General features: G+C 37.2%; 1 protein-coding gene across 1 annotated transcript in view; it reads left to right on the top strand.

Moving 5' to 3' along the window:
* Nucleotides 1-21557, top strand: part of FLT1 (fms related receptor tyrosine kinase 1) — a 192897-nt gene that overhangs the window by 85243 nt on the left and 86097 nt on the right. Inside the window, exons 11-13 of the mRNA XM_069080287.1 lie at nucleotides 2520-2634; nucleotides 11089-11197; nucleotides 20015-20323. Coding sequence (XP_068936388.1) covers nucleotides 2520-2634; nucleotides 11089-11197; nucleotides 20015-20323 — 533 coding nt within the window. The remainder of the gene's footprint in view (nucleotides 1-2519; nucleotides 2635-11088; nucleotides 11198-20014; nucleotides 20324-21557) is intronic.

Genomic DNA, 21557 nt, shown 5'->3' with positions numbered 1-21557 from the left:
GCAAGAAATCAAAATCTGTCTATAAGTTCATAAGTCTAGCACTATTTCTACCATGTCATATCATAAGTCAAAAGGGGCAACAGGCAAGATTATTTGTTTGTCATTTCATTATTATTTGGTTTTTTAAATTATTTTGCTCATCAGATTTCCCACCACTAATGAAAAAAAATCAATCCAAAATATCTCCCCTCCTGAGAGTAGGTTAGTAGTGTCCTGTTTATGAAACATAACATTTTCCCCAATATGTATAGAAAGCAAAGTTTAGTGTTAAGTCAGATCAGATGATATAGTCCACCAGAGGTCTCCAAATTGGAATTCTATGACTGATATGTAATTTACATGGTCCTATCTTCATGGGTTACATGCATCTTTGTTTCCTTAATTTTCATTTATTTATATCAGACTTTAGCCTGAAACTAATTCATGTTTCAACTCTAGGGCATTCTCCAGAGATGACATGTAGTACACTCTTACCCCGGAAATTTTTTCCTTTCAATAGTTATAAATACCCCCACACTATTGTACTTGGCACGCTGTATGCAAATGGAGGTAGGAGGTCTAAAACTCATTAGGAAAGAGAGAGAGCTGAGGAGTATATAGAGGACAGTGTCAAGCTAAAGTTGATAACAGTGGCCTTGTCCAGAATAGGCCATGGGATTTTCCTTATCTCACTTTGGCAGGAGGTGCGGTGAGCTTCCTGTGCGAAATCAGGAGCGTATGCTGTTTTCCTCTCCTTGTTTAGCTTCCTCCTCTCTACAAGACGGTTCCCAGCACCGTGATTATCTCTGCATCTTCAAACATGGCACAATCTACTTCCTTAAGAGCTTGATGTATTCTTAAGGTTCAGGCAAATTCCCTTCCCCCCTAAGTTTCTTTTCAAGTGCTGTTACATAGCCAGTGCCCAAAATGAGATTCTATTTTTAAGGCTGAACTTCCAAGTTACCAAAAAGAAAAAAAAATCCTCAAGTGGAAATACATAAAAACTGGAAAGTAAATAGCAACCACAAGTCTTTATGGCTTGTTGATATAGTTTTGGGCTTTCAAGTGAAACCCATCTACAATATTCCATTGCCAAAGTCTATAGAAATAATGAGTGACTGTCAGAATGACTGGCTGAAAGAATGCAAGGAAGGAATACATCTGAGGTCAAACGGACCTGAGTTGAGCTATATGAATCTGGACAGCAAGCCTTCTGTACTCCTGTGTGCTAGGGAACCTCCCAGTCCCAATTCACCCTAGTGTGTAGATTTGCATTTCCTGAAGACAAGAGGTGTGAGATTAATATCCTGGACCACAACCACACCATTCACATTGTGCTGGACATAAGAATAAAAATTAAAGATCTCTTATTCCAAGCACAAGAATTTTTCAGCTGTTATAGATTTCAGCATCAAACGTTTAAAAATTGTTTTAAACATTTAGAAAAGTACAAGTTGAGTACAAGAAGAGAGAAAACACTAATATTGAGAAAAAAGAAGCAACATGATTTTTATATGTGTGTTTTTTTTAATTGCTATTTAAAATGCTTCAAAGAGGGAGGAAAGAATGGCATTTAGTAAATAGCACTACTGCTTAGGAGGAAGTAAATTAAAAGCCTACTGAGATATTACAGTTTTTGGCAAGTATTAGTAATGTAAGAAGAACTAGGAATTGTATTCAGAGTCTGACAATTAATTTTGGACAATGATATATATTACATATAAACCTCTTTCACTAAAACATTTTGTGATAACTTTGACTTTGTCCTTCAGCTGTGTTATGCATTCTCTAATATACAAGATAATTATTTTTCTGTTCATCTGAGTCATAGCTCCATTAATCAATCAATGGTTGAGAAAATTTATATTATTTGCTTCTCCTTCATGCTATGCTTAGAATATTTTCCTTACTTTTATACATTTCAACAGTATTTTATCATTGCATATATAATTTTTCACATAATATCAGATTTGTAAATTTTTTCTCCTATTTCAGCCTAGTCTTATTTTTTGGATTCTTTCTAGGACCCTACTGGTACACCACATGACCACTTTCTAATACAAATTCTCAGGCTGTAGACACAATTCCTCCAAATACCACACACAGTAGCACTGAGGGAAGCTCATTGTCTTTAGGGAATCATTTCCTTTTGGACTTGTGCAGGACCCTCTGAGTAGTACTAGAGAAAACTTTTCATAAGCCTATGGCTCTTTGGTGTTTTCCACAATATTGGTCAATGGAGCATCTCAGTAGACAACATCTGTCAAAGAATCTTGTATAATCTTAATGTATGCCTAAGAGATGCCTTGTTGGAGGAGCACTTCAAAGCTCTGTCTTGTCTTACTGAGTCAAATGCTTTCTTGTCATCAATGATAATACAGTGAAAAAAAAAGTCTACAAAGAATTTGCATCTTAGTTATTTAAACTCACTGATTCCCTCTCAAAACTGATATTTGATACCATGTACTACCCAGTATTACTACAGCCTTGATGCTACTATAAAAAGCAGCATTTTAATGAGAGCCCTTTTGTGCTTCCAGGTATGACTTTTGCTCCAACAATGATAGATCTTTCCACTTGGATGCTGACAGCAACATTGGAAATAGAATCCAGACCATCACTCAACGTATGGCCATAATAGAAGGAAAGAATAAGGTATTGTTTGTAAAATGTAAAAAAAAAAAAACTATATCCTGTTTTATTAGTTGTGAGACAATAACTTGGAGTCTCTGATTTATGAGAGTCAGGCACAATCCAAATATATAAAAACATTGATGTAGTCTGGGGACACATTTTAGACAAAGCATTGGTGATGTTTGAGTCAGTGAAAAGACCTGCTGGAACCCCTAGCTAATACACTCTCAAAAACGTTTGTAATTCCAAAGTAGTAAGCTTACTACTCAAATAAAGAAAAGTGGAGAGGTCCTCTCATGTAGCATAATGATACAGATAAACAAGGCCTCCAAAGAAATGTAGGACAAATCATTGGGATTCTACTGTTTATTTGGATAAAACTGACAATTGGATGGGATAAAATATTTTTCCCAAAATATTTTCATTCCATCTATGGTCAAGAACTTGCTGGATGGAGAGCCATGAGCTGCCTCTGACTGATCGATTATCTCTGCAAGTCACTGCCTTCACGGCCTTGAAATGGTTAAGGCGTTAAGGCTCCTTCAGCCAGGCCAAAGCTCACAGAATCTCAGTTATAATTATAGAAGTTAGGATTTAAGGTTTGCAACATGCTTTGTATATATATATATATATATATATATCTTCATGAAAACCTTGTGAAATAGGGACTATTATTATCCCCATTTTACTGACAAGGAAACAGACGGAGAAAGATTAAGGGACTTGCCCTGAGTCCAAGTTCAATTACCTTTCCACTGCACCATCTAGCTACCTTCACTGTTGGACTTGGAAATTGAACTTGGATCATAGGAAGACCTGAGATCAAATCCTGCCTCAGACACTTACTAGCTGTGTGACTGTGGGCAAGTCACTTAACCTCAGTTTACTCATCTGCAAAAATGGGGATAATAATAACAGCATCTGCCTTACAGGGTTTTGTGAAGGTCCAATGAGATAACACATGAAAGTATATAAAGTGCTATATAAAATCCTGGCTATTTTTTTACAGCTGTCATTACTTAATCTCTTAGTATTCTAACCAACTCTCTAAATTATAGAGAGAGTGTCAACCTGCATTGGTGGGAATTACCTCACTTAATAGTTTACTAATCCAGTGAAATCATAGGTCCAAACCCTATCCCTATCAACTTTATGAAACTATACTTCAATTTGGAGTAGCAACTATAGAGAGGGAAGGTAGGTGACTCACTGTATAAGAGAGTTGGCTCTGGAGACAGAAAGACCTGGATTCAAATCTGGCCTTGGACACTTATTAGCTGTATGACCCTGGGCAAGTCACTTAGCCCTATTTGCCTCAGTTTCTTCATCTGTCAAATGAACCGGAGAAGGAAATGGCAAACCACTCCAGTATCTTTGCCACAAAAACCCTAAATGGGGTTACAGAGAATCTGAAACAACTCAGCAACAACTATTGATAATGCCGTGTTCCTGTAATAGGAGAGTTTTTGTGTGGCTTCTTTAGTTATGTTCTTTGTATTTAAAGTTGACAAAGGAGCTACTGATACTTCTCATACTAGATTTTCCACAGTCACCTTAACTGACTCTTAAGGTGGTTAAAATGGTGCTGTCCTGCTCTCCCCAATTACTGTCACTCACCCTTGTTCCTACGGTCCATTTCATGAGATAGTTGTCAAGGCCTAAAGGAGTCAATGATGTAGCAGCAAATAATGAGCTCCAAGTTTGTGTTTTGCAATTCATTTACCATATGAATAAATTTCAGTTACATCACTACCTAACACCCTCCTATATGCCAGTCCTTCACTGGTCACTGGGGAAGGACGGAAGGAAGGAATTAAGGAAGGAAGGAAGGAAGGAAGGAAGGAAGGAAGGAAGGAAGGAAGAAGGAAGGAAGGAAGGAAAGAAAGAAAGAAAGAAAGAAAGAAAGAAAGAAAGAAAGAAAGAAAGAAAGAAAGAAAGAAAGAAAGAAAGAAAGAAAGAAAGAAAGGAAGGAAGGAAGGAAGGAAGGAAGGAAGGAAGGAAGGAAGGAAGGAAGGAAGGAAGGAAGGAAGGAAGGAAGGAAGGAAGAGGAAGGGAGGATTTATGGTTATTAAATGTTAATGAGAGCATTTAAATAGAGCACAAAAAGAGCAAAGAGAGTGGACAAGAATTATACTTCGATTTTGGTGCCACAGTAAAAAGGGAAATTTGCTTTAAAACTTATTAACCACAAACATCATTATATATACATATATATGTCACATTTCTACAAGAAGTATTTCAGAACATAGCGAATGCTCATGTTTAGTTTCATTTTGTCCTTTTCCACTCATAATAAATAGTATCTGCTCCAATTTTTAAAAGTATTTTTTCAGTTTACCTTATTTGTAATCCAGTAATAATCTCTACTGACATGCCATCTTCAAAGCACCCTCCAGAGTGGCATCCTCAAAAGATTCTCCTAGTTCTAAATCAATGGTCCTAGGGCTTAGCACAATGCCTGGTACATCATAAATCCTTAATAGATGATTCTTGTCTAACTAATCCTTTCCAGAAGATCTATTGGAACTAAGAATGGAAAAATTATTTTTAAAATTTTATGAGCTTAAATCAACATGTTATCTTTTAAAAGTATTTCATTGATGCCTTTTGTCTTTACATCACAGTCATTTCCTAACTATTCCCCACCTTACTGGGCTTTCTTAACAACATGTCATCTCAAAATAATTTGTAATGATTGAGGATGAGAAGGGAGGAAGAAAAGGACTCACTCATATTTCCCCTTGCGAGGTTGAAGAACTGTGGGTCCATGCTTATCCAGGGTCTTGTGCTGTCCTCCACCTACAGTGGTTAGCTGTATATACTCAAAAATATTGACTGACTAATTAATAGTATACAGCTATACTCTGATGTCATCTTCCAAAATTGATTGTGGCATGTGTTCATAGCCATCCATTTTTAAAACCTGAGTTGAGAGCAGTGACTTTCTTTCAGTGACTGTTCTTTCTAAAGAAGATTTATGTGTATACCTAAGTCAAGAATCAGTGCTTTCATTAGGATAGGAATCCCCTCTCCCGAAGGAAGGATCCACTGATGCAAATAGTCATGGAGAGTTCCTGAGGTTCAGAGAAGTTCAGTGACTTGCCCATGATTACCCAGCTAGTAAGGTGTACTCAAACCCAGGAGTTCTGACTCCAATGCTTTGCCATCTCTCAAGTATCTATATAGCATATACCATGGATACAATAATGTAGACTCCTATTTCGATATTACTCTAAGGCTTACAACACACTTTCGTCCTAACAGCCCTATGAAGCAGGCTGTACCATGCAACTCTTTATTTTATCAATATGAAAAAAAAAGAAAAGAAGGAAATAAGCATTTATTAAGTATCTAGTTCTAAGCACCATACTAGACCCTTGACAAATATTATCTCATTTGATCCTCGCAATAACCCAGGAAGGTAGGTGCTATTATGATCCCCATTTTACAGTTAAGGAAATTGAGGCAGACAGCGGTCAAGAGGCTTGCCCAGGGTCACACAGCTAGCAAATGTCTGAGGCCAGATTGGTACCCATTAGCACACAGCAACTGAACAGCCACTGAATGACACAGCTACCCCAGTGAATTCTCGAGAGGTCTCAGTGACTTTCTTTTCTTTATTTCTTTCTTTTTTTAAACTAAGCAAGGAAGGGTTTTCAGGATAATAAAATCCAATTTCCTTCTTGAATGGATTTGGCCAACTTGTGAAAAGTGAGTCATCGGTTGGAGGCGCTAAAGGCCAATGTGGAGTTTCGGACTCCGTTGGTTGGAAGCTGCCAGATTATTGGGTTTGTATAAGTAGAACAGAGTAGAAAAGACAAGGAATCCTGAGTTCAGATAGTTAAAAGAACACAGGAAATGTGTTCTATGTTATTAATTCTGTGAGACAGCAAAACTGTGACAACTACAATGTTTAACAACATTTCCGTTGAAACTGTTCCGAAGGCACCTTTAAGAAACTTGAGTACTTCAAAGGAATAAATATATGACATAAGCAATAATACTTAATCATAAAGTTACTGCTTGGGTGACTCAGTTCCCACACCCAGCAGAACTTTAATTCTCACGTTCTACTTTCCCATCAATTGACAAAAATGTGCCTCCCTATGTTAATTTTAGATTCTTCCTTGACCTTTGAATGTCTACTTTTATTCCTCTCAAGCACTTAAAAAGGAAAATATATTAGTAGCAGTCTAAGATTAAAATCACTGTTTTATTTATAGATATTTTTAAGCCAGTACTGGAAATGAGGCTGAATTAGAGTGCTGGCCCAAATAGTCTGTCCCATCAGAACAATACCATGTTGTATAATTCACCAAGGTGGAGTGAAAAAAAAAAAAAGGACAAGGACTGTGAGTTAATTCCCATTTTACACTACCTGGCTAATATTTTCACGAATGTTTCTGGAACCTAAAAAAATAACTCATAAAGATGAACTTGAAGGGCTTGTCATTGTTCTGTACCCTTGAGGTACTGACATAATGTGTGTTAGGATTTACAGAGTCATCCCAAAAAGTGAATTCTGATTTTTATAAAAATTAGTCTACTGGGACTTTAAATTGAATCATACCAAAAACCTGTATAAGACATATTTAGCAGCCAAATTAGCAAAAAAATATGATCACTTATAGATGCATATTATTTCCATTTATTTGCATGTCTCTTGTCTGGATATCATGCTTCTTTAGCAGCAGAGGGTAAGGGCATTTTCTACATAGTGCTCAAAACATTAGAAGCACCTAGTAGGAATGAAAGAATGGCAATGTAGGTTGGATTAGAAACACCACAGATTTAGGCTTCCAGCTTTATTTGAATAATTCTCCTTTGTCTTTTCTTTTTTACCTTTCTCCAATACGTACCTGATTTTTCATATGGTTATGGAAGAAAAATAGTGACAAAATTAGCACTAATAATACATAAAACAAGAAATCTTGGTATTTTCTTTTGAGACACATTGTAAAAAGATTGAGTAGTATAATTTTAAATTTATGTGGAATAAACACTTTTTATACATTTTTCCTTTAAAATATTAATTTCGCATTTAATATTCCTACTATGATATTATTTTTATTCATTTCTTACATCAGCAGGTCTTAGGTCTGAATATCAAAGGACTATTGGCCATTTAATTCATAAGACTCTTGCGTTAGGCCATATATGCAGTTCTAGAATGAAACTGAAGTTATATAATAGTTATCAAGTCACTTTCAATTCAGGCAAGATAAAATTATATGTTGACACCTGAGTTTCTCTTGTCTAACCATATAAGTTTTTGTTTTTTAGCTGTCAATATATTGAAAATACTTTTAAGAGGGTGTGTGCTTCTGTGAAAAATTCTGGTTTTCTAGAAATGAGAAATTCATGGAGAAAGATTCTGTTTTATAATAATGAATTACCTTAACTGCACAAAGTGTTCAATTTTATTTTAAGCACTTTCTATTATAATTTTTATTTATTAAATATTCACTAATGCGTTTACTTTTGCCAGTGAAAATGGCAGCATAAATACAAAACAAAGAAGGAAACCATTGTTTCTATGTGCAACAATCTTTAGTCCTTTAACTTTTCTTCATTCATTAAGAGCTAATTCATCAGGGAAGAATTGATATAAACAAGAGAGATTACTATGAGAATCATGTTATGAGCCTCAGTCATTTTTCTATCTGGATGCTCCACAAGTTAAATCAATTGTAAGCTGTAGCCCCTAATTAATTCATTCATTTTGATGGGTCCCAATATTTCATAGTTTCAAAGGGGGGGGGGGGTCAATAGCCAATGGTACAATAAGGTAAGGAAGATGGTATAGCACCTTCAGGGGAGGAGAAGGAGCACCCCAGGTGAAAAAGGAGAAAGTAAGAGAGGCTAGATGTTCATGCCGAGTTAAATTCAGAGTTTGTTAACTCCTTATGTGATTACATTTCACTTTGCTGAATCCCAGTTTCCTTGGCTAAAAAACTAGAGTCCTGACTTGTCTTTGGTAAAATCACCCCAAAATGGTTATCAAGCACTTTGGTCAACTTTTGATTATATGCTTTCAAACTCTTCATTTTGTGTCATGGTAAGTGACAAGATGACACAGTTGATAAAGTGCTGGCCCTGGAGTCAGGAAGACCCAAGTTCAAATCTCACCTCAGACATTTACTAGCAGTGTGACCCTGGGCAAGTCACTTAACCTTGTTTGTTTTGGTTTCTTTGTAAAATAAGCTGGAGAAGGACATGGCAAACCACTCCAGTATCTTTGCCAAGAAAACCCCAACTGGAGTTTTGAAGAGTTGAACATGATTGAACAACAACAATTTTTACTCCCAGGTTGACTTCAGCCCATTAATTAGAACCATGGCTTGTTTTTTTAAAATTGTTTATTATTAATTAATTATTGTTAATTTTACAAGCATTTATTAGCTTTTTCTCTATTACCTCCCTCACATTGAGCACTTTTTTTAAAGTAAAATAAAAACACTTACAGCAAATCCACACAATAATAGCCAAACATATTCCCATATTGATTGTAGAAATCATAGAATTTTAAAACTATAATGAAAGGGGACATTTAAATTAAATTTAGGGGTAAATGCATCAGATTGGATTATTCTTATTTTTGAGGTGATGGGAATATCCTATTAATTGCACTTTCTTGTTTTTCCTTTGAAAGAGGTAAGGGATACCCCTTAGTTGAAGTGTACCTCACCATATGGGGGAAGCCCAGCATTCATTCAGTTAGGCTTACTCATTGACTGACAAGCAACCCAGAATAAGGGTGGAGAGTGAGAACAGACCAGGAATGATTTTTCTTGATTCTTTTGTTCCCTGCCTCTTGAAAATACCCTGATAAAGATAAATAATAAGAAGAATGAAGACATTTGAGACCTCCTTCACATTCTCCCCTTATTCTTATAGCCTTTGCTCAGCTGCTTTATCCTGATTCTGTTTCTTGGTAAATTAGGATTTATTAAGAATAAAAAATATATGTATTCCCAACCCTACCTCTCCCTGAAAATTCCAGGAACAAATCACTTTTGTCTTTAGTTTGTAGAACTATAAAATGCTGTTTTTACATTTATTGTTAATAAATAAAAACCAGAAAATTCATGGAGGATAGATAATCATTCCCTTCCCCACCACCTCAATGCTTGAACCACTTACTGATTATATAGGTTCAACAGCTTGGGAAGCTACTTTGAGACACTTGGTCTATTAGGGCAATAGGCTCTATAATTCTGTAATTGTATTAGATACAGATATATAGATGAACATGCCCATTTGTGTGTATGTATGTATGTATGTGTGTGTGTGTGTGTGTGTGTGTACATATCCTAATAGCCTGAGATCATCAGTGTGGCCTTATGAGTTTACTGAACTTACAATGACTTGGGAAAACTGGTCTTAACTTGAAACTTGTTTGAAAAATTTCAATAAACATTTCTTCCAATGATTCTAAAACCAAATAATCTTGCCTTGGACCTTTCATATTTGTGTATATGTGTTGGGTACCCATTCATTCTCAATACTTAATTGTATTTAAGAAATACCAATAATTATCTTTATCTAAATAATTTTTCATGTTATAAAGGTTTTCCTTAAAAAAAAAAGGCATTCATACCAATCTTCAAACACTGTGGGCTTTTGTTAACATACCTCCTTTTTAAAAATAAAATTTTAGAAGGTACCCCCAAATATATAAAAGTAAACTGTTAGTTTCCTGACTTCTCATATTTATTTCTTCAAATCTATCACCAACGCAAGCAGCTGGAATGAAAACACATGACATTTTATTGTCTGTTTCGTTTTTGTTGTCAATTTAACCACAACTTCTTGGCATCTCCATTTCCAGATAAGGAAGCTCAGGGCGTCATCAGAGGTTGTCATTTACTAAAAACCACAGAACAATCTTGCAGTGAGTTCTGACTTCGTTAGCACTCCCCGCTCTCTAGTTTTGTTTCTTTCTTTTCATTCTGGGATACAACCATTTGAGATAACTCATCACCTACTTCGAGCATATCATAAATAAAACAGTTCAACAGATTATTCACCCCAACTTTGGCTCACCTGGTGTACCCACACCAAGACTGATGAGCAGAGCAAGCCTGAGCAAGCATGTGAGGGAGGGGTCAGCCAGAAAAACAGCCCCTGCTCCCCTTCCTCTCATTGATCCTTGCACCAGGGTGGGACGTGCATTCCCTCACCTCAGGCTTTATGCCATGTAATCATGACTCCGGCAGCACGAGACAAATAAGCTTGAATCGCTCATTCGATCTGGATGGAGAGGCTGTGAGTCTCCTGAGAAACTGCTTTCCTGTTATTTTTCCATTATTTCTGGGGCTCTGCAAGGAGATGGCCTTCCGATAATCGCCACCACACTACCTTTTTGCTGAATGAATGGAACAACAGAATCATGTTAGTGGTCAGGGAGCCCTTGGGGAGTATTCAAACAACTTCTTGTGCTAACGCCAGCTAAAGTGACCATGTCTTTTACAGATTGCAAGCACTCTGGTCGTGGCTGACTCTAGAGCTTCTGGAATCTATAGCTGTGTGGCTTCCAATAAAGTCGGACATGTGGAAAGAAACATTAGCTTTTATGTCACAGGTAAGACACAGTCACTCCTCCATCAGAGGTGGCCTTCAAACCTCCAGCTTTTTTTTAGGATCACTTCACTCTGCTACAGGTACTTTCTTCGGTCATGGGTCTAAATTGGATTTAAGAAACTCAGTGGAGGGACTAGGTGGCAAAGTGAATAGAACACTGATCCTGGAGTCAGGAGGACCTGAGTTCAAATCCGGCCTCAGACACTGAACACTTACTAGCTGTGTGACCTTGGGCAAGTCACAAACCCCAATTACCCTGCCTTCCCCCCTCCAAAAAGCAAAAATAAATAAAGATTCAGTGCCATGTCATTCATAAATTGTCATACTTGGAAAGGGATGTTCACACTTTGAGTAGCTTCATCCTGGGAGTCAGCCTAGGAACTGCTGAGAAAATTGTGGTTTTGGAACACAATTTTACCTAAGCTTTGGATTACCCTAAGAATCATTATGTCACTGAGTCTTTTTCCTAAAATCAAGTGAAGAATTATTTCTTAGAATTCTCTTCTACAATATAAAACAGTAATAAGTCATTTAATGGAGTGGTCTTCTAATCAGGAAATTAATGGTTTCTTTGTCAGTAATAAAGGTGGTAGATTTGAGCACTGGACTTGGAGACAAGAGGCCTAGATTCAAAACCTACTTTGGACAGTTTTTAGATGTGTGGTTGTAAGAAAGTCACTTCACCTCTCAAATCCTTAATTTCCTTATCTATAAAATAGAGATGTTAATACTACCTACCTCACAGGGTTCTTATAAGGAAAGCACAAACCTTAAAGTGACATGCAAATGGTATTTATTATACATAAATTACTTCTGGATCCTGATACTATTTCTCCACATTATGTGGAATCAGTATCACCTACAGTTATCTAGAATTTCTAAATCATATTTGATCCACAAGTTAAAAGAGATGAAATATGATTTTATTTCTTAGACATCAAGAGTGTTTTAGGGTATTCCTGGACGTAGGAGATATCTTGTGTAAAAATGATGGTTTCTGCAAATTTTATATTGCCCAAGCTCTACAAATTGCCCTCTCTGTGCAACTCTCCTGGCACAGGAAGGATATAAGAAGCTCAGAGTATAAAAACAATTGCCCTACTCCACCCCCTATCCCTCCCAAGAAAAATCTGAGGAAGTCTGGGCAGAGTGCCAGCTCTCTGGAAACTTCACACTATACATACTCTGCAGGGCACGTTATGAACAGAGTATCTTCAATTTCTCCAGAATGACCCTATTCCCAGATATGCATAGGCAGTAGGGTTATATGGGGAGGCCACCTCTTAAGCTAACTCAGTGTCCAAGAAGCTGCTTCATAGGAAACATCAGAGAATAAGAGAGTGTTTAACTTTAGGATTTAAAAGATATTTTGTTCTTTTTCAGTCATTTTTTAGTCAAATCTGACTCTTCATGACCTCATTTGGGGTTTTCTTGGCAAAGATGCTGCAAAAGTTTGCCATTTCTTTCTCCAGCTCATTTTATAGATGAGGAACTGAGGCAAACAGGGTTAAGTGACTTGCCCAGGGTCATACAGTTAGAAGTGTCTGAGGCTGGATTTGAACTTAAGAAGATGAGCCTTCCTGGCTCTAGGCCTGGCATGCTATGCACTGTGCCACCTAGCTACCCTAAAAGGTACTTTAGAGAGCATCTGCCCCAAGGTTTCTTAACCTGACATTTATAGACTTTTAAAAAATATTTTGATAACTATTTCAATATAACTGATTCCCCTTGCAATCTTATGTGTTTTACTGCATACATTTAAAGACATGATTCTGAGAAACAGTCCATAGGCTTTGCCAGACTGCCAGAGGGGTCCAGGACCCAGAAAAGACTAAGAATCCCTGATCTAATCCCCTCCTCATTCTGCGGATTAGGAAAGTGAGGTCCAAAGATGAGCCCAGGCCACGAGTCAAAGGCAAAGCTGAGCTATAGCCCAGTTTATAGCCTCTCAGGTTAATGAAGAGAAGTTTGAAAGACATCTACTTTCTTGTCATTCTAGTCAGCAAAACATGAGTTCATTCCAAGTGCGTGGAGGAATGAAGTTCCTTCCAAATACCTTTGTGAATAAACCTGAGAATGCTTAGGCTGATGCAGCTTGAAGGTTCCTGTCAAGTCCTTTGCCTGGAAACAAAACAATTCATTTCCATAAGGGACAGCCTAGTATGTGCTGGCACCACAAAGCGGGGATGACAAGACAAATGAGTGACATGGTCCCTGCCTTGAAGAAGCTGTAGTTTTGTGGGTGTGAATATTTTGCTTTCTCCTTACTCTTCAAATAGGGTCCTGGGTCATCAGGTCTTTATGCCTGTCCTACCCAGTTTTTAGTTGTTATTTTGCCCAAGGAAAAGTCCAAGCTGAGAAAAAACTGACTTTTACCTAAGCTCAGGAAAAATTTTTCCCTTTTCCCTCCAGTCTCACCTCAGAAGCAGCCACAGAGTTAGAAGAGAAGTTAGGGGGAAATTCATCTAGTCCACCCCAAACCTGAAAAAGAACCTTGTCTATTATTTACCTGATATGTGGTTATCTTACTCTTAAGATCCCCAGTGAGGGGAAGGAAGACTCCTGAGACAGCCCATCCAAATCTCAATTTGTGCCTCTGAAATTTCAACCCATTCTTTCTAGTTCTGTTCTCTGGGATAAAATGAAACAATTCCAATCTTTCTTCCATACCATAGCCTTTCAAATAAAGACTTGTAGACACTTCTCATATCCATCTCAGCCTCAGTGCCTATACTAATCATTACAGCGATGCCTAGTTAAGTTACATGGGAAGAATTGATGGCTCTCCTACCTCCAGTGGCTTTCTTATTGGAAGGAATTTGAAGAACACTAGGGTAAAATGACCTTTGAAAATGCAGAGTACCTTTCTTGCTACACTTTCTTTTACCAGTGAAATCTGATTTTTGTTACTCCCTTCCTTAAAACCCCAGTATGACTCACAGTTGCCTTCCAAATCAAAGAAAAATGATTGATTGTAGTTCATATGCATATAACATCTTCCTCACATCAAGGTTGTGATGTTTCTAGTAATATTACCTTTTTTTACAGCTGAGGAGATGGAGGTTTATTAGAAAGGCTAAGTGACTTCCATCATCACACAGTGATGTTAGTTAGTCCTTAAAATTTGTCTTATGTTTAGTATTCTTTGCGTGTTCTCTGCCATAGGTTTTAGGGTCTTTTGCCTGTACAGCCCAGTAGAATACTCTACCAATTCAACCTCCCCCCGCTTTATCTAAATACTCTGAACTCTGGTAGATCAGCTTATATGTACCAGTCAAACCTGCTAACAAAGCCTTGCCTTTTTCTTTTCTCTTTGAACCCTTCCACCAGGTTCCTGAGTGCCTGAAACTCCTTTCTCCTTCCCATCTGACAAACTACATCCCTCTGTCCCCTAAAACAATTTAATCCTTCCTCTTGATGTCTTTGTAGACTGAGCAGAACTTAGGTTACACAGATGGTCCAAAACAACCAAGTCCTTAAGACTAGTGAATTGAACTCAGAGATTCCTATAGGAACTTTGCTCCTTTGAATTAGGGATCCCTACCTTCCTCTACTCTCCTTGGAGCATATAATACACAGACATATAATACATATATTACACAAACAGGATGGATGTGGGATGAATGCTAGGTTGTGATTATGCTATTAGCTTTAGAGTGTTCAGAATTAGTTTCTCCTTTGAAAGATGGAAGGCAGAGTCAGGAAGACAAGTTCAAATCCAGTCTCAGATACTTTACTAGCTGTGTTACACTGGGCAAATCACTTAATCTCTCCATGTCTTAGTTTCCTCATCTGTAAAATGGGGCTAATAATAGCCTCTAGCTCACAAGGTTGTTTTGAGGATCAGATGAGTAAACATACATAAAATGCTTTGGACACCTTAAAGCTCCGTATAAATGTCAGTGATTATTATTAGATAGTATTCTTTCTGTCTGAATAACTTGCCTACCACTGTTAACTCCTTATCCTCTGGTGGACTGTTAATGTGAGAAGAAGCTTATAAAAATCCCTATGTATAAATGTTAGCTATCATCATCATCATTATTTAAGAAGTTGAATCAAGGAAGAAATTATCTCTGGGTTCATCAGATACTTTGAGACCTTTTTTAAACCTATTTCTTATCAAAATATAAGCAGAGAATGAGCAAAGTTGTGGGATGTTTAGTTCTGAGAAGCAGATGGCTAACAATTGAATTTCAATAGTAGCAGCAGCAGCAACATGTACTACAAAATGAGCCAACCATAAAACATATTTGTCCTTCTCTCTCTCTCTCTCTCTCTCTCTCTCTCTCTCTCTCTCTCTCTCTCTCTCTCTTTCTCTCTTTCTGTGTGTGTGTGTGTGTGTGTGTGTGTGTGTGCTCCTTTGCTGGCACACAGCATGACTATGGGTGTGTTTGCAATTACTGAGGGTGAAACAGGAACAGCACTACCTTATCTCCCTGGTTTCCCAATGTCACTAAATGCATTTTATTTTGAGATTCCTGGTGGTGCTTGGCAAAGATAAACAAAATCTTCCATCAGGAAACCTGGGAGCTATTTCCACAGGAAGTTTCAAATCACTAAAGTAAATAGAAACTCTTTTACATGATCTCAGTGGTGTTACTTAGTTTTACTTGGGCTCTCACCACTGAGATGAGGCATAACAAAATTTAGGATTCGAGATATTTTAAAAAAACAGCTTGATTGGAAGGTCCTACCCCGTCTGCATGCCCTAATGCCTATGCAGAAATGTCATACCATAATGCCTGAGATATATACCAAGCATAAAATGACACTGTGCTCCAGCAGATTTAATTCTAATATCTTTATTGTCTGCAAAATAAAAAATGCCTGTCTTCTTCTTTATCATCTCTTGGTCTGTTTTCCAATCCTCTTCTTAGAAGCATGAAAGCTTTCATTGGTTTCCACTCTCCGTGAGCATTGACAGCTTCATAAGCTCCAGCAACCCACATGTTCCCAGGTTTCAAATGAATACTTTGGCATTTCTTCAGACAGAGAGTTTATAATAAAGCCCAAACCCAGAAAATCAGAAAAACAAGCAAACTGAGATTTAGGAAAAGAGTTGATATAATATCTAATTTTGGACTATTGTCCCCTTAAGGTTTAAAGGTTTCTTTATAGCTTTGTGTGCAAAAGATAATAATAATAATAATAGTATTACATAGTGCTTTTCATCTTCAAAGCTCTTTGCAAAATTCTGGGCCAAATTCTCTCCTCACATACTGACAAGCCACTGGGTAACAAGCAGTGGGTGGTAACAGAGCCATTAACTAATTATTCTCCAGCGCACCCTGATAAGGTATGCTAGACTGACAGTGTGGTGGGGTGGACAGAGTCCTGTATTTGTAGCAAAGGCCTGAATTACAGGCCTGGCCGTGTCACTTACTGACAATGGGACCCTGGACAATGCTCATGGAACCTCATTTGTGGTGCTGTTTGTTGTCCAGTGGTTTCAGTCACGTTCAACTCTGTGACCCCATTTGAGGTTTTTTTGGTGAAGATGCTGGAGTGGTTTACCATTTCCTTCTCCAGTTCATTTTATAGATGAGGAAACTGAGGTAAACAGGGTCATTGAGGATAAATTATATTTTCATTACCTACCTTACCTCCTGTTAGTTGTAAAGACCAAATGAGATAATATATGTAAAGTCTAGGTATAAAGTGGTCTGTAAATGTAGATTGTTATTGCAGAAGTCAAATGATTGGTTTAAAATTAAAATCTATAGGAAAATCAGAATTAGGAAGGAGAAGCTGGATATAGCTGGAGAAGAAGGAATTTATGAGAGTTGACAGCTGGTAATAGATATCTCAAGGGAATGGTGATAGTGTAACCACAGGCAAGCTAATTTATTTACTAGGAAATTTGGATTTTAAAAGTATTTTTTTCCCTAAAGATTTTTCCAGATTAGTTGTCCCTGTTTCAGAAGAAGTCTATGGCATTTTTATAAAATCACAAAATGCTAAAACTGGTAAAGGAATTTGGAGACACCCTCATTTTTACAGATGGAGAAACTCAGAGAGATTAAACAACATGTCTTTAAGATTTCACAGAAAATTAGAGTAGAAAAATCAAGACAGATCAACAAATGTCTTGATTTTCAGGTCAAAGCATTATTTCCCATTCTGTGGCCCCCTCTCAATAACTGAGTGGATATCCAATATTTTCTTTACAAAATAACATCATAGTTCTAGAGAAGAAAGAGACCTTACAAACCACCTAATCATCCCCCCCCCCAATTTTACAGATTAGGAAACTGAGACTGAAAGTTTAATGACTTGTAATCAAGTAATAAATTATGATTCAGACCCAACAATCTAATTTCAAATATATTGTCCTTTCCACTAGAATCATACTGTCTCCCATTCCTTTCACTCTCGGTGACTAAATAGAAACTGTCCAATATTTCCTTTATCAAAGAATAAATATTCCACTTCACAATTCACACTGATGCCCATCTATTTGTTATGGGTAACAGATGAGAAAGGAATATTGAAGTTCAGAATTCTGAAAAAGTATAAATCTAGAAAGAACTTAAAAGTTCTAGAACATTCTTTAGAATCTTACAGCCCTGGGATTTGAGATATTCTTTGTGGTCTCCTCTCTAATGATAAAGATTCAATGATTGTATCATACTATAAGAAAGCAGAGTGCTGCATAATATCAATTATCAAATGGAAGAATGATGGAGCAAAAAGACCCACTGGACATGCCATCTAGGAATGACCTGGATTCAAATACAGCCTTGGAAAATAGGCAGATCAAATAATCTCTCTGAGCCTCAGCTACTTCATCTGTAAAATGGTGATAATAACAATGCCTATAGTATCTATTTTCCAGTGTTATAAGGATAAAAAGAGAGCATATACTTAAAGTATTATATAAAAGTCAGACATAATTTTCGCATTTGCAAAGTCATATAAAGATTTGCCAAGTGCTTTACAAACTCTAAGTCCTTTGATCTATATAACAGCCCTGTGACTTAAGCATTGCCAATCAATCCACAAACAAAAAGTACTAATTAAATGCCTATTATGTGCCAGGTACTCTGACCATACAGGTACAAAGAATGAACCAATTCCTGCTCACAGGGAACTTATACTCTAATGGGGAGGCTAAGTACATATATAATATATTTTGTTATTGTTGAGTTGTTTCAGTCATATCTGACTCTTTATGACCCCATTTGGGGTTTTCTTGTCAAAGATCCTGAAGTGGTTTGCCATTTCCTTCTCCAGTTCATTTTATAGAGGAAACTGAGACAAACAGGGTTAAGTGACTTGCCCAGGTTCACACAGCTAAAAAGTATCTGAGACTGGATTTGATCTCATGAAGATGAGTCTTCCTTATTCCAAGCTCAGTGCTCTACCCACTGTGCCATCTAGCTGGCCCATAAAAATACATGTAACACAAATATAATATTAATAAATACATACTAAGTAGTTGAACACATAATATATTTTCAATTTTAGAGACAGGAACATGAGGCTTAGGGGGAGAAGTGATTTTCTCAAGGTCACACAGGTAAGAAGCATCCTGGGTAGGATTCAATCTCATTCAGGTCTCTCCTAATTCTATGTGTTAAGCATATACGGAGAGAGACAAACAGGTTAAAAATGCTAAATGAATAGCTCTCACAAAAATTATCTTAGTAAGAGCTACTACCTCTCTTGGTTAGCTGTGGAAACATAAGCAAGTAGAAACAACTGAGGCAGTATCAGGATCCTGACTGCCCATCAAATAAAACATGTATGAAACAGTTTTTATTTGAAGTACAGAACACAGATAGATGGGCACTGATTTGCATATAATCATTTAATGATTTACCTGGACACTTTATAAAGCCTTTCCTGGAGTGCCCTCCCTCCCAATCTTGTATTTAGCAACTAAAAAAAATGCTTTTTAGAGGGCATTTGGGGTTAAGTGACTTGCCCAAAGTCACATGGCTAGTAAGTGTGTCAAGTGTCTGAGGCCAGATTTGAACCCAGGTCCTCCTGACTCCAGGGCTAGTGCTCTATTCACTGTGCCACCTAGCTGCCCCATTTAGCAACTTTTTATATATTTGTATTTATTAACTCTATACTTAATGCTATTACACACACACACAACACACACACACAGTTATACATTATATGTACTTATCTCCTCCATTAGAAGGTAAACTTATTGCCTTGTTTCGTTCTTTGTACTTATAAGGTGCCTAACACAGGGCCTGGACATGTAGTAGGCTCTTAATAAATACTTGTTGATTGGTTGACTTCTAAAATCTATAACCTCTTTTAGATCATTTTGACTATGTAGGGTTTTTTTTTCTCTTTGTATCCCCAGAGCCCAACACAATGATTTATAGCTTAAAATAAATTCTTATTGATTTCCATGTAACAGCTACATAGACAGCTTCTCAGTTGCCAGTGGTAAATATTATATCTAAGAAAGTTCTCAAGAACAGTCTCTACCCGGGTTTAAAAAAAAAATGAACTTTGAAGATACCCTTTGGCCTAAGGGGGAAATTATCATCCTGATGCTTATGAATGCAGACTTCAGAGCTTTTTGTTCTGGGCTCTATTTCCTGCTTCACCACTGACTATATGAGACCTTGGGTTAACTCAGTTTCTCTGGGCCATGTTTTATTTATTGCCAAAAACTAGAAGAAGAAAAAAATGATACTTAACACTCCTTTCTCTGAGATACTGTAGATTCTCAGGCAAGAATAGACCAGAAGATCCTTGTAACAACTGAGAAATGCATGATAGTTAACAGCATCTCGTAGTAAGACATTGATTCTCCTAGAGACTGACATTCTTTGATTTTCGTTTGTAGATGTGCCTAAAGGATTTCATGTTAACTTGGAAAAAATGCCTGCTGAAGGAGAAGATTTGAAATTATCTTGCATGGTCAGCAAATTCTTATACAGAGACATTACTTGGATCTTGCTGCGAACAGTGAACAATCGAACAATGCACCACAGCATCAGTAAACAAAAAATGGCCGTCACCAAGGAGTACTCTATCACACTCAATCTCACCATCAAGAACGTTTCCCTAGAAGATTCAGGCACCTATGCCTGCAGAGCCAGGAACATTTACACAGGGGAAGAAATTCTTCAAAAGAAAGAAGTTACAATTAGAGGTGAGCACTGCAACAAAAAGGCTGTTTTCTCTCGGATCTCCAAATTTAAAAGCACAAGAAATGATTGTACCACACAAAATAATGTAAAACATTAAAGGACTCATTTTTGACAAAAAGTAACAGTTGTCTCATATCAGCTTGATTTCTTGTCACTGTTGCTACCTTTCAGGCTCTGAGGAGGTGCTCCTCCCAAAAGGGGTTTGGAGATGATACCAGTAATAATGAGACATCAAAATAACAGCCCGTGGGCTTCCAATTCAGTTCTAATAGGTCTGCTTTCTTTGACCAACTTGGTGCACGTTTGGATTTGGAGGATCCCTGCCCTGCATTCTCTGTGTTGTTTTTGTCCTTTGCTCTTCTCCTGACTGATAAGCAACAACTTGGGACTGATCTTTTGCTTCCACTTTGATGCCAACTTCTCTAAAAAAAAAAAAAGTATTAAAGCTGCATAAACTGAATAATTTAAACAATGATGGTTTCTGCCAAAGATGGACCTGAATAAGTTAATTTGCCAGTTAAGAATGAGTACAGTTGAATTTGAGACTCTGGACCTCCACCTGGTTTGGTTTTGTATTTTTTTTTCATCCTATCTGGTTTTGTAAATATCACCTGCTTCTTAGCACATTGCCATGCTTATTTATTTGAAATGCTTTTCTACATTAAGCACATTATTTCTGTACTGCAACTTCTAAATGAGGCCCCAAAGCTGCAAAATGTTGGTTATAGCTCAGAGATATTAAAACTATGAACCAATGTTAAGTGCAGACGGATGGACCCCATTGTCTTCATCTGATGCACATCTAGGTAGTTGACAGACGGTTCCATTTTGTGCTGATTCCCTGGTTTAGACTGAGTTCCTTGGACCAAGGGTGGATTATGCCTCCAATCTGATGCTTCTGTCTCCAGCGTGTTCTTTTAAAGGACTTTATCATGTTAAAATGATGTCATTCAAAGACCAACTACTTTCAGTCTATCAAGGAGGTAAAGGCTATTATATATCTGGAAGTTTATTGGTTACTCTAAATTAAAAAAAAAGAAGTCCCACCCTCCCCATATGCAAGTGTTAATAGGATTTTTTATGGGGATTGAGAAATGGCAAAACTATAGAATTAGCATTAAAGATCATTTTCAAATACACAAATACTGGAGTGTTTTTAGCCTTGGTGATAGCGGCTATGGTCATTTTTTTTTTTCAGGAGAGGTTTTAGTGTCTTATTATAATAATAAAAAGAAG

The sequence above is a fragment of the Petaurus breviceps genome, unplaced genomic scaffold, assembly GCF_028583685.1.
Source record: "Petaurus breviceps papuanus isolate PSGF00001 unplaced genomic scaffold, PetGlider_PUasm1.0 91133, whole genome shotgun sequence".
Lineage (NCBI taxonomy): Eukaryota > Metazoa > Chordata > Mammalia > Diprotodontia > Petauridae > Petaurus > Petaurus breviceps.
This window is presented reverse-complemented; position numbering and strand designations above follow the sequence as displayed.